Genomic DNA, 17,896 nt, shown 5'->3' with positions numbered 1-17,896 from the left:
ACTTTAAAAAACAGGGTGTCAGAAGCAGGTTTTACAGCACCATCAATATTTGAAATCAAATGAGTACATTTTTAAGTGAATTGCAGTCCCTATAGGTGCTGAAAATCCTAGCATATTTAGACTACAGAGTCTTATCCCATTACCTGGATTACTTTGTATAAACTCTATGTCCCTCAATGGGTTAACTGCTTTTTCCTCTCTCCTACCCACCTTGCCTCTCTCAGTAGTTCCCCCTCTTTTTTCCTCCCCCTTTTCCCTACCTTTGTATTCTAATCACTGCTTTCTATTAGCAGCTCCGCTTCCTGCAATCCCTGCACAGCATCTGATGAAGTAAGCCCTCTGCTTACGAAAGCTTATGCTACACAGCTCTGATCTAGTTAGTCTGTAAAGGTGCAAATCTACCTTGCATTCTGCCAAGCCTAGTACTGGCCATTTTCTACTGAATAGATAAGGTAGTGATTCTCAGCCAATGCCACAGCACCCCAGTCATTAAAGGGTGCTGCCCAAGAGGGAGGACATCAGTGAGGTAACTGCATGCTCAGAGATAAGTACACCCTTGTCCCTCCCAGCCCATCCTCCTCCTCCACTCAGCAGTCAGGCTCTTTCCTGTCTGGGTGCTGCTCCTCCTTCCCTGCCCAGGTCCTCTTTAAGAAGGAAAGCACTTTAATAAATAGGGTTTGAAATGGGGTGCTGCTTAATTCATAAAATTTATGGAGGGGTGCCTTGAGTCTAAAATGGCTGAGAACCGCTGAGATACAGTGCAAATGGCAGCAGGAGAGGGTAATCATCACCCATCCCCCACCCAATGTCATCTGTTGACTCTCAACCACAAGGTCAATCTCCGATGGCAAAATAACTTGCTCTCATTGCTTAACCCAGGGCTGTCCTTGGTCTCATTACACTCATTGCCTAACCCCAGCAGCCTACAAGGGCTAAATTTAGGTCCCTGGGCTCTCCCTCCCTCCTCTGGCTTCTCTGTTCTGTACCCACCCTAAGAAGTAGTGCAGCAGGACACAGCAGGGCGCAGGGCACTCAGGGTGAGGTCAGGATCACAAGGTGCAATGGTGGGGTGCCCACATGAACACAGGGTGCAGCAGTGTGCAAGGAGAATCAATGTGGAGTTGTTGCAGCACCAGAGGTGTGTTACCTGTGCGTGTGCAGGCTGCAGTGGGGGACGAGGGGTGCAGGAGCGCAGTGCAATGGAGGGCTACCATGCAGTGTGCAACCTGGAGGCCCATGGGCCCCCATTGGTACAGCTCGTGGGGTGTGCAGTTCCCATCTGCTGAGAAGTTGAACAGGCCAGCTTAATCCTTCATGTCTCTGCTGATAGTGCTAATCACTGTTTTTGAAATGGGGAGTAGCCTATCCAGTATGAAACCAAATTCAGTAATCCATGTGATCCCAACATCAACTCCCTGAATCCCCTCGTGTGATACATTCCCCTTCAACCCCATCTCATGGACCACACTTGATAATAAGCCTTTGTTTATTCTATAACCCATTGTCTATTCACTGTTTCATAGTATATGGACTCCTCTCCCTAAGAGCATCTTTGTGTGGTACTATGAAAATGTATGTACAGTTATCTCTGTATCCAGTGCATCTGCTGTGGATGAGACAGTCTAGTTCTATTTGTGTTTCACAGATGTAAGGCAGCAAACACTTCTTCTTCTCCAGAGGGCCAACATTTTTTTCAAATATTTTGATAGCACTTACACAACTTAGAAGCTTAGCACTTCTGTAACACCATTCATTTTAAGATCTCAAAACAATTTACAAATATTAGGTAATTAAGCCTCACAAAAAGCCTGTGCAATGGATGTAGATCATTCTCAATTTGCAGATGAGAAAACTGAAACACAGAGAAGCAAAGTGATGACACTCAGAAAAAATAAGAGTTAAGACTCTCACTCCCATGTTGTAAACACCCAATAATTCTTCTTTGTTGCCTAAAATATTTCTCACTTCCACTGAATCTGCTCCAGGGGAGCTGTACTTATTAAAGCTATGGTTTTCAAAGGGGACTTACAAATCCAAGGATTTCAAATTACGTATTTATCTGCACAGGAAGTCTAACCCACATCTCCCCCACAACCAAGGTGACTATCCTATCCAAGTAAGCCACGGAGTCATGTGTTCTCTGCCATCCTGAAAATAATGATTATAAGGCATTTGGGCTAGTCAGAAGACGGAACTGACCTACCTACCCCAGAATGTTTTGCAAGTTAACTGGAAGGTCAGAGTGGTCGGTTCAAGTCTCCTCAGGCAGAGAAGGGATTTGCACCTGGGTCCTCCCACACATTAGGCAAGTTGTATAGCAGCTTTGCTTCCAGATGAGTGAAAGATGAGCCTCACAGCCTTCATTGTGTGTGGATCCTGATCCAGAAGATGTGCTTTGAGAACACTTCCTGATTGGGCCCTGTGTGTACGATAAGCAGAGGGATGCCAGATGACGTGCCGCCACTAGTACTGGCTGGCCCACTGGGGCCCAGAGGTGGCAGGGCTGCAGGCCCAGGAGGGCAAGGGCAGCCCTGGCGGTGCCATCCTGGAGCCCATCATCAGCATCCCTGGCAAGGTCCAGCCAGGCAGACAGGATCGAGGCAGCAGGTGCGCGGCTGCAGCCCTGGGACAGTGTGCAGCTGGCTGGCAGGTGGTCGCTCCGCATGGGGGAGCGGGGAGCAGTGAGATGGCCATGGGCCAGGTGGTGGTCAGCATGGCAGGCCAGCAGGAGCACAAGATGCTGGTTGTTGCTGCCAAGTGAAGGGGTTGGAACAGCCATGGCATAGGGAGGCACAGGGGGTGAGGAGAGCATCCTTTTGCTGTGGATGCTGCTCCTGGCCAGGGAAAGGGCTGGCCAGAAAGCAGCGAGCGGAGCTGCCTTTTCAAGAGGGCTGCCTCAAGCTCTCCCCAATGGTGGCAGGATCCCATTGCAGGGCAGACTGCAGCAAATCTGCACCTGCTTCCTCGCACATGTAGACGCCTACCTGACACCATTTACTCATGCCTCAGCAAATGCATGTGTAGATGCACCCAGCCTACAGTAAACATCCTTATGCCAATTAAGAATAGATCCAGCTTAGCAGCCATATTTTAGAAGGAACTTCCTGGGAGATCTCCCTGTTCCTCCTTTAAGTTTGTTTGTATTTTGAACAGACACGATGATATAAGTAATAAGGAAAGAGAGAGAAAACAAAGAAAAACAACTTGTTCCCACCCCAAAGGGCCGGGTAGGCAGCTGATATAACTCAATATCACTCTAATGACTTCAATGGAGCCCTGAAGACTTAAAACACTTGGAGACTAATCGGGGGGGGGGCACACAGTCTTGCAAGGCCTTAAATGCCTGTACACCAATGCTCGTAGCATGGGTAACAAACAGGAGGAACTCGCCCTCAGAATAGCTAGTTCAAATCCAGATGTCGTAGGGTTAACAGAGACATGGTGGGACTCATCCCATGACTGGGCAGTTAACATTAAAAAGGGGGGGGGGGGCACTTTATGTCAAGGAGCACTACACATCCTCTGCCAGCAGTATGGGGTCAGGGGAAGGGCGAGCTGAAGTGCTCTGGGTCAAGATCCAGGGGGGGCAAGGCGAGAGGGATTTGACGGTGGGGGTCTATTACAGACCCCCCAATCAGGAGGAGGAGCTGGACAGGGAATTTTCAGGCCAGCTTGCGGAGACACTAAAAGCAAGGGATGTAGTTGTCAGGGGCTATTTTAATTACCCGGACATCTGCTGGGAGGAGCAGTCAGCCAGGATGGACCGCTCCAGGAGGTTCTTGGCCGAGTTGCAGGACCTCCACTTGATTCAGGAGGTGCACAGTCCCACCAGAGGAGATGCCCTGCTGGACCTGGTCCTGGCTGCAGGCGATGACCTGGTAAGAGGCCTCCAGGTTCTTGACCACCTGGGCAATAGTGATCATCGTGTGCTGGAATTCACCACCCAGCGTAGAGTGTCAAGGGCCCGCAGCAAGGTGGTGGCCCTAGACTTCAGGAGGGCCAACTTCAGTGAGATGAGGAGATTAGTGGGAGAGGAACTGGGGTCCTTGAGGGCAGAGGAACTCAGCGTCCAAGAGGAGTGGTCGTTCCTTAAGGAAACGATACTCGGGGCCCAAGGGGTGTCCATCCCGACAAGAAGCAAGGCGGGCAGGAGTGTCCAAAAGCCCCCCTGGCTCACCAAGGGTGTCCGGGAATGCCTGCTTGCCAAAAGGGTGGCGTACGCCCGGTGGAAGGGGGGTGTAATCTCCAAAGAGGAGTATACCTCCTCTGCTCGGGCCTGCAGGCGGGCTGTTAGGAAGGCCAAGGCGGAGATAGAGCTCGGATTAGCGTCCAGGATTAAGGATAACAAAAAGTCCTTTTTCAAATATATTGGGAGGATGAAGAAGGCGCCGGGTAATGTGGGGCCCCTGCAGGATATGCGGGGCAATCTGGTGGTTGCGTCAGAGGATAAAGCGGACCTCTTTAACCAATTCTTCACCTCCGTTTTCTTGTGCAGGGACCGGGACTTCCCTGCTGTGATAGAAGCCGGACGCGAGGGGATCGCCTTCAGACCTCAGGTTGGGGAGGACCGGGTTAGAGAGCTTCTGGAGGGGCTGGACGCGTTCAAGTCAGCGGGTCCGGATGCTCTCCACCCCAGGGTGCTGAGGGAGCTGGCTGGGGTTATTGCAGGGCCCCTGGCACGGCTCTACGAGCGATCGTGGTGCTTGGGCCAGGTGCCAGACGATTGGAAGGTAGCTAATGTGGTCCCCATCTTCAAGAAAGGGAAAAGGGAGGACCCGGGCAACTATAGGCCCGTCAGTCTTACCTCAATCCTGGGGAAGCTCTTTGAGAAGATCATCAAGGAGCACATTTGTGATGGGCCGGCATCCGAGATGATGCTCAGGGGCAATCAGCATGGATTTATTAGGGGGAGATCATGTCAGACCAACCTGATTGCCTTTTATGATCAGGTCACAAAGGCCATGGACGCAGGTGTCGCGGTGGATGTAGTCTTTCTGGACTTCAGCAAGGCCTTTGACACCGTCTCTCACCCCATCCTAATTAATAAACTAGGCGACTGTGGCATAGATGCCTACACAGTCAGATGGATTGCAGATTGGCTGAAGGGTCGCACTCAGAGGGTGGTGGTGGATGGATCATACTCGACTTGGGGGGAGGTGGGTAGTGGAGTCCCCCAGGGCTCGGTCCTGGGGCCTGCGCTGTTCAATTTCTTCATCAGCGATCTTGATGTTGGGGTGGAAAGCAACCTGTTTAAATTCGCTGATGACACCAAAATTTGGGGGGAGGTGAGCACGCTAGCAGGGAGAGAGAGATTGCAGAAGGATCTGGATAGGTTACAGGGGTGGGCAAACAGGAACAGGATGTGTTTCAATACGGACAAGTGCAGGGTGCTGCACTTGGGTAGTAGGAACCAGCAGCACACTTATACGATGGGGAACTCCCTACTTGAGAGCACGGAGGCGGAAAGGGATCTTGGTGTCATTATTGACTCCCAAGATGAACATGGGCCGACAATGCGAGTCATGGTTGGCAGGGCTAACAGGACCTTGTCGTGCATCCACAGGTGCATCTCGAGTAGAGCCAGGGAGGTGATCCTCCCCCTCTATGCGACGCTGGTCAGGCCGCAGCTGGAGTATTGTGTCCAGTTCTGTGCGCCCCATTTCAGGAGGGATGTGGACAACATGGAGAGGGTCCAGAGGAGGGCCACCCGCATGATCCGGGGACAACAGGGCAGACCCTACAGTGAGAGACTGCGGGACCTGAACCTATTCAGCCTCCACAAGAGAAGGCTGAGGGGGGACCTGGTGACCGTCTATAAACTCACTAGGGGGAACCAGAAGGGTTTGGGGGAGACGCTGTTTCCCCTAGCCCCCGCTGGCATAACAAGGAGTAATGGGCACAAGTTGATGGAGAGGAGGTACAGATTGGACATCCGAAAAAACTACTTCACAGTTAGGGCGGCTAGGAGCTGGAACCAACTTCCAAGGGAGGTGGTGCTGGCCCCTACCCTGGGGATCTTTAAGAAGAGGCTGGATACCTACCTGGCTGGACTCATTTGAGTCCCGTTTTTGTTTTTAGGGTTTGTTTTTTGTTGTTGTTGTTCTCCCGCCCTGGCGGGGGGGCGGGCTAGAAGATCTATTAGGTCCCTTCCGACCCTAAAACTATGAAACTATGGAACTATGAGACTTGGCTCAAAAAAAAGTGCATTTAAGGAAGAAAACCAAAATAATTGCCGTAGGGTACAGAGCTGGTTTGGACGTAACCTTTGTGGGTCTCTTTAACGCTATCAGAACCAATTTTGGCATCCCACTTATTATTTAGAATAGCAACATCTCACTGCTCTGTACTTTGCCCTCAACAATTTGAGGAAGCTAATAAATATATGGTGCATGACTAAACAGAAACGGTGGATTCCTCCTCTTCCTAATAACAGCACAACTTTCACTAGTGGATTTTGGAAGCACATCTAAAGACATCTAAACAGGAAACGGGCCTTACTGTATGGACTCTTCTTACTAAAACAAATCTACTACTGGAAACAATGCTATCTCAATGATCATAATGTATCACAAAACTATTTAGATAAGCATTAGAAAGCATTGATGGTACCTCCTCTTCCTGATAGGTCTCTAGTAAACCTAGTGGGCAAAACAACGATTAGCAATATTTTTCAAGAATTTCACAAATTTCTGCCTATTCATGCCATAACATTTTGTTCCTATCATCTTGATGGGAAAATCTATAGGTTCTTTGTAATAATGACCAGTGGGCAGCCAAGGAATGGGGGAAGGAGCTGGTCATTTTCTAGTCCCCTTTGGGGATTTCTCCCATTCTCAGCCTTTTTTGTGCTCAGTGGTCTTGTTTACACTGATAGAATGCAAAAGCCAGTCTTCTTTCCAGCCCTCCTTTTGAAGCTAGGTCCCTGGCCATCTAAGAGAGAGAGATATGTGGGACCAGGTAGAAGCAAACAAGCAAGTGGGTCTATGGCTCATAGATTCATAGATGTTAGGGTCGGAAGGGACCTCAATAGATCATCAAGTCTGACCCCCTGCATAGGCAGGAAAGAGGGCTGGGTCTAGATGACCCCAGCTAGATGCCTATCTAACCTCCTCTTGAAGACCCCCAGGGTAGGGGAGAGCACCACCTCCCTTGGGAGCCCATTCCAGACCTTGGCCACTCTAACTGTGAAGAAGTTCTTCCTAATGTCCAGTCTAAATCTGCTCTCTGCTAGCTTGTGGCCATTATTTCTTGCAACCCCCGGGGGCGCCTTGGTGAATAAATCCTCACCAATTCCCTTCTGTGCCCCTGTGATGAAATTATAGGCAGCCACAAGGTCGCCTCTCAACCTTCTCTTGCAGAGGCTGAAAAGGTCCAGGTTCTCTAGTCTCTCCTCATAGGGCTTGGTCTGCAAGCCCTTAACCATACGAGTGGCCCTTCTCTGGACCCTCTCCAGGTTATCCGCATCCCTCTTGAAGTGCGGCGCCCAGAATTGCACACAGTACTCCAACTGCGGTCTGACCAGAACCCGATAGAGGGGAAGTATCACCTCCTTGGATCTATTCGTCATGCATCTGCTGATGCACGATAAAGTGCCATTGGCTTTTCTGATGGCTTCATCACACTGCCAACTCATGTTCATCTTGGAGTCCACTAGCACTCCAAGGTCCCTTTCCACTTCTGTGCCACCCAGCACGTCATTCCCTAGGCTGTAGTGTGCCTGACATTTTTCCTCCCTAGCTGCAGCACTTTGCATTTCTCCTTGTTGAATTGCATTCTGTTGTTTTCTGCCCACTTGTCCAACCTGTCCAGATCTACTTGCAGCTGTTCCCTGCTCTCCAGCGTGTCCACTTCTCCCTATAGCTTTGTGTCATCTACAAACTTGGACAGAGTACATTTCACTCCCTCGTCCAAGTCGCTGATGAAGACATTAAAGAGTATCGGTCCAAGGACTGAGCCCTGCGGGACCCCACTGCCCACACTCTTCCAGGTCAACACCGACCCATCCACCACGACTCTCTGGGTGCGACCCTCTAGCCAATTTTCCACCCACCGGACTGTGTAGTCATCCAAGTCACAGCCTCTTAACTTGTTCACCAGTATGGGGTGGGATACCGTATCGAAGGCCTTCCTGAAGTCTAAGTACACGACATCCACCCCTACTCCTGTGTCCAGGTGTTTTGTAACCTGGTCATAAAAAGAGACTAGATTAGTCAGGCATGATCTACCTGCGACGAACCCGTGCTGGTTTCCCCTCAGCATAATTTGTCCTGCCGGGCTCTCGCAAATGTGAGCCTTGATAATTTTTTCAAAGATTTTGCCGAGTGATGGCTCAGTGAAAGAGCTGCTGGTTTAGAAGGGAATAAGACCTGGTTCGAGTCTGCTACTAATGGGGTGTGTCTACACATGCTACTATGGTACTGTTGTTACTGCACCGTCATTTAGGACTTCCTTTTGGAAGTCCTAAAAGACGGTACAGTAACAACCCATACTGCGCTGTGTGGAGTGCACACGTTTATTTTTAGGCACTATGTCGCCATAGTGATGCGCCATAATGAGAGAGCGCATTGCTACAGCAACATAGCTGTAGCATCACAGTTTTTGCCCCTAGACACTGTGTTGCCATAGCACGTTGCTTCAGCTACATAGTGTCACGTGTAGACTCACCTGTGGGGTATTTACTCACTGCTCTTTAGCCAACCAATGAACAACAAATACTGGGTGACAGTGACCACAAGCTGATCACCTTTACTATCCACCGCAAAGCTGACAAGTCAGCAATACAGAAGTCCTCAACTTAGGAAAGCTGACTTTGACAAGCTCAGGAGGCTTGTTGTCAAGGCCCTGAGGGACCATGACTCGACAGAAAGAGGACTCCAAGAGGAGTGGTTGCTCCTCAAGTGAGCGATCCTGACAGCACAAGGGATGACCATCCCATCTCAGAGGAAGAGTGGCAAAAGGGCACAGCAACTCCCTTGGCTCAGCAGGGAACTTGAGGACCTCCTACGCCTAAAAAGAGAGACTTATAAAGGATGGAAGGCTAGAATAATCACTAAGGAGAAGTACTCAGCACTGGTCTGCGCCTGCAGGACACCCAGGAAAAAGTTAATTTGCTTAATGGGTACTTTGCGTTGGTCTTTCATCAGCCCAAAGGGACTGCCCTGCCTAGCATGACATGGGACCGCCAGGGTGAGGACGTATTTATACCCAGCATCTGTGTAGACCTTATAAAGGAACACCTTGAGAGGCTGGACATCTTCAAGTCAACTGGTCCTGACAGATGACACCCTAGAGTACTCAAGGAGCTGGCAGGTATCATAGCCCAACCATTGGCAAAAATATTTGAAAACTCGTGGCACTCAGGTGCAGTACCTGAAGACTGGAAGAAGGCCAATGTGGTACCCATCTTCAAGAAAGCGCAGAAAGTAGACCCTGGGAATTATAGGCCAATCAGTCGGCTTGACCTTACAACATCCTGAGGGACAGCTAGCATGGGTTTGTCGTGGGTAGGTCTTTTCTGACCAGTCTCATCTCCTTCTATGACCAGGTGACATATCACCTGGACAAGGGAGAAGAGATTGACATCATATATCTGGACTTTAAAAAAGCCTTTGATCTGGTGTCCCATGACCTCATGGAAAAATTGGCCAACTGTGGCCTCGGCTACACCACAGTTCGATGGCTGAGAAATTGGCTCTGAGGTCAGACCTAGAGAGTAGTAGTCGATGGAAGTAAATCATTATGGCACTCCATGACCAGCGGTGTCCCCCAAGGCTCCGTCCTTGGACCAGTTCTCTTTAACATCTTTATCAACCATGTGGACATTGGTGTCAGAAGTGCACTGGCCAAGTTCGCCGATGACACTAAACTTTGGGGCATAGCGTCCACACCTGAGGATAGGCTAGTGATCCAGGCTGACCTGGATAAGCTTAGTAAGTGGACACATATAAACCTGATGTTCAATACCGAAAAATGAAAGGTACTCCACCTCAGGAAAAAAACCCCGCAGCATGCTTATACGCTCAGCAGTGCTACGCTCCCTAGCACCACAGCTGAAAGAGACTTGGGGGTCATGATTGACCACAAGATGAATATGAGTCACCAATGTGATGTCGCAGCTGGTAAAGCAAACAAAACTCTGGCTTGTATCCATAGATGCTTCTCAAGTATATCCCAGGATGTCATCCTCCCACTGTACTTGGCTTTGGTGAGGCCACAGCTGGAGTACTGCATCCAATTCTGGGCTCCGCAATTCAAGAAGGCTGTCAAGAAACTTGAGAGAGTCCAGAGGAGAACCATGCGCATGATGAGAGGGCGAGAGAACAGATCCTACAATGAGAGGCTGAAAGCCATGGGACTCTTCAGCCTGGAAAAGCACAGGCTCAGGGGTGACCTGGTAGCTGCCTATAAGTACGTAATGGGTGTGGATCAGGATCTGGGGGAACATCTGTTCACCAGAGCACCCCAGGGGATAACAAGGACCAATGGTCAAACTCCTCCAAGACCATTTTAGGCTGGACATAAGGAAAAACTTATTTACTGTCCAAGCCCCCAAGGCCTGGAATAGTCTTCCTCCAGAAGTGGTGCAGGCACCTACTCTGGAATCATTCAGGAAAGGGTTGGAGGCTTATCTTGCTGGGATCCTTTGACCCTAGCTGACTTCCTGCCCCTGGGGCAGGGGGCTGGACTTGATGATCTCCAAGGTCCCTTCCACCCTAATGTCTATGAAATCTATGAAATCCAAGGTGCAAGGAGTAGCTTTCAGAGGGGGACTGGAAAGGGGACTGGATAATGCCAAACATGGCCTGGTGGTTAGAACACCAGGGAAGTCAGAGATGGAGGTCCAAACCCCTCTAGACATGGGGTAGTCTAGTACCTGGATATCCAACTTTCTGGGCAAGCACCCTAACCACTTGGCCTTCTTCCTCATTGTTTTTTGGCCAAGCCATAATGTCAGGACTTAAGCTGAACAGGCAGCCTTTCCTGACTGGGGTGTAGCCTACTGAGCATACTCAGTATCCATGGGGATATTTACAAGTCTACACCACACATGTAATAGGATTGTACATTGTACATAAGTGCCAGAAATGGCAGGTTTGTAACTGGAAACCTCCCACATTGATGCATAAAATGAAACAGAATTCTGCCCCAAAATTTCATGATGAGAGAGAGAGAAAAATCACCTCTGAATCCAACCTAAAAAGTACTTGGATGTGTGCCATAACAGAAAATTTCACAAGGAAATAAAAATGTCTGACCCCATCTCAGAGTGCTACCTTAGAAATGAAAAATGAAGACAATCTGTTGTATTATATTAAGTGTTATCATGGTCAGAACATTTTTAACAAAAATTCAGAAGACAGACTAGAAAATTGTCATACATCCCAGACAGTTTCCCTAACCATCAAGTTACTGTGTGGTCTCTCTTTCTTGCTCCCTTCCTAAAAACACTGAAAAGTCTCATCTTCCTAGAACACACTTTTCAAAACCTCAAAAACTTTGGCCACATAGAATTGTTTTATGGCCCGCTCCTGTTAAGTGGTTCATTCTCGCCTCATACCCAGCCAATACAATATTGTTCCTTACACTGTTCCTTCACCGTTCTGTTCAGCCTAGTTTTAAGCAGCTCCGACAAAGGGGTTTACGAGGCAGAAACAGTAATAGAGGGTAACTGTTCATTTCACAAAATCTTCACTCACACTACATTTTTGCTGCCATATATTTATTGATGCAAAGCAGAATGTATTCTATATTTCCCTTCAAAATAACACAAACTTTTTGTTTCCAAAAATATTTTCTCAGATAAGTTTTGATTGTTATCTATATATTTTGCTATCAAGTTCACAGAAAATGATGCAGTAACCCTGGTTGTATGGTTTTAAAAAGAAAGGAATAAGTGAAAAGGCAACTAGTGTTTCTTCCATTAAATATTTTAGCTACAGTGATTAATCAAAAATAGACTGGAAAGAGTCTAAAAACAGGTAGACAGGATGGTAAGGAGAACATCAGAACACATCCTAAAGAAAAAAGGGTCAACTCAGAGACACCTCATTGATATACTGAACTGAGGTTTCTCATTTCACCAGGTTTCCCATTGCATCTCTGTGAACACGGGCCTGAGTGGAACAATATATGAACATATGTCTGAGGCATGATTTTCAGAGGTGTTCAACACTGACCTACTTCAGCTCTGATGGACATTGACTTCCAAGATAATAGAATTAGATCAATTTGAAGCTCTTCTGAAAATCCCACCTGAACAGCCCATTTAGAAGTTTGCTCCACAAACTTTTGAGAATTTCAGTCTGAAGCTCACCTACTACCATTTAACTTAAAGTAAATTTATAGGTTATATGAAAATGTAATTGTGGATCTTATTTAAAATCAAGTTTATTCACACTGAGCACATACCTGGAAGGAGACATCTTAAAATGTAGGGGCCACATTTGGGAGATAAGGGGTGTTTACTGTCTGTGACTCATTTAGTCCTTTATTTCAGTTACTACCAAAAGTGCCATCAGTGGTTGTGATGCATACACTAATAATAAGATTGACTGGATCACATTATTTTTCCTATGTCACTGAATTCAAACTGATCTCTGTTAAAGAGATTCCTTCTTTCAGAATGAACTAATTTCAGCTGTGGACTGAAAATAAAAAAATAAAAAAAGAGAAGTGATCAAAGACTGATTTATCTCCCACCTTGGCAATGGAGATTCCTAAAATGGCAGTGGTAATTGACATAAAATATTTGTATGCATCAGGTTAGCTTTGCTTTGAAAACCTATGCTCTTTGGCCACAAGGATCTTATTTTAATCTTCATAGGGCTGGTAAATATTATGTGTAAAGCCATCAAGATCTTAAAAAACAGCAGCAGAAGTAAGAAATGAATCCTCACGTAACATCCTATTTTCCATTTACCTCCAACCAAGCACCCAGACCAAGCACCTTGTATTGAATTATTTTTTTCCTTCAAAATATGTTCTAAAGCCTGGTATACTATAAAAGCCAAACCAGTAGGCCTGTATGTTAATCCTTGTCTTTCCTGTTGTTTGCCTTACCCACTGCAAGCTCTGGTTGTAGATCCCATTCTGTGTGCAAGGTCTAGAATTAAATTCTGAGCTCCTTTTGGTAGAAGATGTGTTCTCTCCATTGCACAAGATGGCCAACGCACTTTGAGTGCTACTGAAATAAGGAACTAGAATCCAGAAGCACTCATTCCAGATGGAAGAACCAAACAACCTAGAGTTCTGTTTAGCCATTCAATGTAATAGAGTGGTAGTTGATACATTTGCATGTTATTCAAGCATTTTCTGCTCTTTGATGCTTTGTAATTAGTGTCTTTTTTGGGTGTTTTTTTATTCTGCATCTCAAATCTTCTCCAGTAATTCAGCTGAAGTTTTAGAAACAACATACATATTCAGGTGTCTGTTGTCTACGTTCTAGAAAGAGGGTGTCTGCAGAGGCAGATCTGAGGGGTGCAACAGTAGGTCATACCCCATTCTGACACTGCTGCTGTTGTCCCCAGTTGACCTAGTACAAGGGGAGCCCCAGAATTACTCCTGCCATGTTCCAGCCAAAGACTGTTGCTGTGCAGGGTTTGGCAGGGAATGGTGGCAGAAGTGGACGTGGACAGGTTTCTTCTTCCTGCACCAGCTCCCTACTACCATTACCAGGTATCCCCTGCTGGTGCGGAAGGAAGAACCTGGGCACTGCCACTGCTGTCCCCAGCCAAGCCCAGCACCCTCAGTAATTGTTCCCTGCGGCCCATGGCTGGAGCGCGGCAGGCAAGGCTCTGGGGCTCCCCCTACCTCCAGTTCAGCTGAGGACAGTGGCAGTGGAGGGGGTGGTTCCCACCCCTGCTGCTCCTTTGTGCCTGCTCCCTGCCCAGCTCCCTGTTGTCCCCTGCCAAGGATGGTGTACCACAACCCTTCTTAATAAGTCCTGGATCCATCTACATTTTTAGCCCTTCTTCTTGGTGCATCCAGCAATTTGTTTTCCAGATATGTTGAGATTTTTTCTCTTTTAGAAAAGCACCTTCTCCCCTTCTTAAATCATGCCCCTACCCCACCATTTCCTTGCTAACTTTCCACTGCATATTAGCCTCATGGCTCTCAGATTTTGGCCTCTTACCACAGCTGAGGGTTGTTGGTTATTCACATTACACATTCTGATACAAATGTAAAAAATTTTGCAGAGTTCACATATTTCTCCCAGCCCAAAATTACACATGCAATACAAATCAAACAGTTTATGGAATGTTTCCCTTCTCAGTTGGTTCCTAAGACCCCCCGCCCCCCAATTTTCCTGGGGTAACTAAAGATATTTAACTTAACTATCCACATAGATCATGTTTTCCTGCTGGTAATTCAAGAGACCAATCCCTACAAACATGAAAGAAACTACCTGAAATGAGTCATTTCTGTTCTGATTCTGGGAGATGCTGAGTCTTCTCACCTCTAACTGCAGTCAGTCAGAGATCAGGTTACCCATTATCGTGCAGGATCAGCAAGATAAAATGGAGAAAAATCAAACCTGAAGTTTCCTGCATATAGATTAGTCTATAAAGCAATGCCCCTCCTGAATGACAGATTGAGCTTTAGTTAGCTGTGCTAACCTGAAGTTAGCAGGAGGCAGGGTAGAGAGGCGGGGTAGGTCTAGATTTAACCCTTGCAGTTTGAACCTATTGCTAACATAAATTAAATGAATAGGTAACATAACATTGTTTCTCTCTCACAGGAAAAATGTCTCACTGTCAGAATCAGAACTCCAAAGCTGCTGTAACAGGTTCACGTTCTCCAAGGTGGACTTCCCCCACCACATGCTTTTGCCACTACAGATATCCTTACTTTTCTTCTCCATGCCAAGAAGTACATAAAAAAATATAGTGAGCCTCCTGTCACTTGCTTGCTTCAGATCCAGCGTCAGATCTAGGGGAAGGGAAAGACTTGTCATTTCATTTTGACTTACAGCCTACCACAAAGTGGAATGATGTGCAAATTGAAGCACACATAAGCAGCAAGAGAAAAATCACACGGGCAAACAGAATTAAAGGCCTGTACAGCTATGTGCAGCATGAAGGCACAAATGTGCTGGGATGCCCAGGAGGGACACAAAGTGATGCAATACAGTGATGGTCAAGAACGAACAGCGTACATGCTTTGAAACAGGCACTAACTAATCAGGATTATGCCTACTGAATATTCACCAACCTCACGAAGCTCCTGCTGCTGCTGCATACATTCCCTATTTCCTTAGAGTCCTGAGAGCCATTGCTCAGACCAAGCACCTCGTTCCCTGCTGTCCAAGGTAGCCAGTGCCATTTCTGACCAAACATCACATTCTCCACTGCCGTGAATTCTCTAGGGGCAGCAAAAATCCCACATTCTTCTTCCAACAACACCTTATTATTATAGATCTTGGTTTGAGTATAATCCTCAGTCTTGTATTACCAACAGGGCCCACTCTTGTGGGGCTGCTACTTGAACAGTGTCTGTTGGCAAAGCCACAGGGCACGCAGGTATAAAAATATCTACTACTGCCACCATATTGTTTATTAGCAGGCAAACAGTTACAGAGAAAGGTTTGAAACAGCAGCGGTGTTTTTGCTCCCCCTTCTTCAGCACAGTGGCAGACATTGCAGAGACAGAAAGAGAGTAGGAAGTGACAGTAGCAAAACATGCAGAAGAAAAGCACATGTTTCCACTGACACAGAAAGCAGGCAAGTCCCATACAATCAACTCCTCCAAGCACATCTGATAAAAACCACAGCAAAAGCCTGACTGACCTTCGTCTAGCTGAAACAAACTAGGAATATCGTACCAGGCCTGTCGCAGCGACTCAGAGGTTCTTTCTGCAAGAGAAAAGAAAAGCAGCAAGTGTAATCCTTGATCAGCAGAGATTAAGCGCAGCACCACGGACAAATAGGAGGAATTTTGTTAGTAAGGCTGCAACATGCTGGATCTTGACATTTACAGCAACACATGACAGACAAAGAAGGAGGGAGGGAGATCCAGCAAGCTCTTCTCCCTTGTTCAGAGTTCCCTTTGCAAGTTGATCAATAGCATCCTTTCCTAGCACACGTCTAACTTAAAAGATCCCACATCTGGGTTGTTTACGGCATTTAGACGGGGGCAATGAGGCTTGTACCGACCAGAAAGACCCCCATCATCCCTCTACCATCAGCCATTACAGGAAGCAGCAAAACAGGCTTTTACGACAGCTCCCAGCATTCTTCCTGCCTACAACTCCCAGACTGCATATGTCCAACTCCACCGTTAACCCTTTTCTTACACTCAGACAACTTTGTGCTACCCAAGCTACAATCTATTTCATATACTTTTTTCCTGCCACAATTTACCAACATCATCCAACATTTGGTACAATAACACAACACATTATGCTAGCGTCCCCTATTCCAACTCTCAGCCATAACAGGAATCCCATATCACTTTAGGGGAAAAGGCTGGGTTTTTTTAAATTCCTCAGAAAAATAACAGCTCTGCAACTGCAATCATCACATGTTTATTATGAATTGCACATTCAGTTTCAGCCTTTTGCTACCTTGTTAATTTCTTTGCAGATTTCTATATTTCTGCAGAGTGGAATTTCTGGCTAATATTATTATTTCTTTTAATTTGTCTTTTCTCTGTGACTTAGGAAAAACAGGTGAAAGCTCTACTCCCACCTGATTACATTTTTCTACATTTCAGTGGACCAATTCTAATAAACGCATTAACTCAAAAACATCTTTACAGCCCCCAAAAACCTTTTGTGTCTAAGCCACGAAGAGATGCTATATTTTTTCTGTAGCAAAAGTGGAGGAAAAACTCTGTCATGCTATCTGGGTTCTTTCTATCTTTCTTTCTCTCTATATACTATATATATATGCATTCAAGATATGTAACTCTACTACATGCATCAGTTTTTCAACCCCTTCTGCCTTAAAATGAGCAAAAAATAGTGTCTCTACAAATTGTCTATTGTAAACTGAAAAATAAACTATAACACTAAAACCAGTTAAAAAAAAAAAACTAATTTAAGGGGAGAAATGTGTTCATTCATGAACTAAAACCTTCCAACAAGACTTCCTGGATTTTAATTAAAATCAGTTCTTTTTTAAAAAAATATATACCCCGTGTACATTCTATAAATCCAGTTCATCTCAAATAATTTTAAAAGAGTATTTTACAGCAAATGCAAGTCAAATAGTTCTAATTTGTAGTGCCACAAACTATAACATGCTGAGATGTGTAACTGCCTGACAGACTACATAGAAATCTAGCTTATGCTCCAACCTATAAACAAAAGTAAATACCTATAAGCTTCTTCTCTATTTCTCCAATACTAAAATACAAGTCAAAACCTACCGACTGGCAAAAATGTCATACAAATACTTCCTTTTTAAAAAACAAAACACCACAAATTTATTATTTATTTTAAAATCTAAACAACACAGATGAAGAAAGCATACAGACATTTTCTTTAAAAAATCCCCACTGATAATAAACACATATATACATTCTGAAAAGTTTAATTTTAAATATCTTCTTTTAAACCTAAATCAGCCTACTGGCCAACAGCTTTATCTCAGGAAAACACAATAGGAAAAGCATTTCTGCATGATAGTCTTTTCCAGACACATACAGCATGTTTTTAAAGACAATTCGCATTCATACCACTCCAAATGACACGAAAACAATTATTTAAAATTTATTCCTCACTGTAACAATTTTTACTTTTGTATATTTTTCAAAATTTCCATGGAAAGCACAATCAATTAATAGCTAGCTTCGCGTAGCTACACTGTTACCTCTTTCTGTACCTTTTCTGTTTACTAACCGACCATAAACATTTTATAAGCATTTTACATATACATATTAAAGTCAAAAGAAGGAC

General features: G+C 45.9%; 1 protein-coding gene across 1 annotated transcript in view; it reads right to left on the bottom strand.

Annotated features, from left to right (window-relative positions):
- Positions 1-16,173, bottom strand: part of LOC102368497 (very-long-chain 3-oxoacyl-CoA reductase-like) — a 78,112-nt gene extending 61,939 nt beyond the window's left edge. The window contains exons 1-2 of the mRNA XM_025195081.1: positions 16,152-16,173; positions 15,821-15,851 (exon numbers count right to left, since the gene is read on the bottom strand). Of these exons, the coding sequence (XP_025050866.1) occupies positions 15,821-15,851; positions 16,152-16,169 (49 nt within the window). The 5' untranslated portion in view covers positions 16,170-16,173. The remainder of the gene's footprint in view (positions 1-15,820; positions 15,852-16,151) is intronic.
- Positions 16,174-17,896: the final 1,723 nt, after the last annotated feature.

This window comes from Alligator sinensis, unplaced genomic scaffold (genome assembly GCF_000455745.1).
Source record: "Alligator sinensis unplaced genomic scaffold, ASM45574v1 scaffold1742_1, whole genome shotgun sequence".
In the NCBI taxonomy this organism is placed as follows: Eukaryota; Metazoa; Chordata; order Crocodylia; family Alligatoridae; genus Alligator; species Alligator sinensis.
Note: the sequence above shows the minus strand (reverse complement) of the source record. Positions and strands in the feature narration are given on the sequence as shown.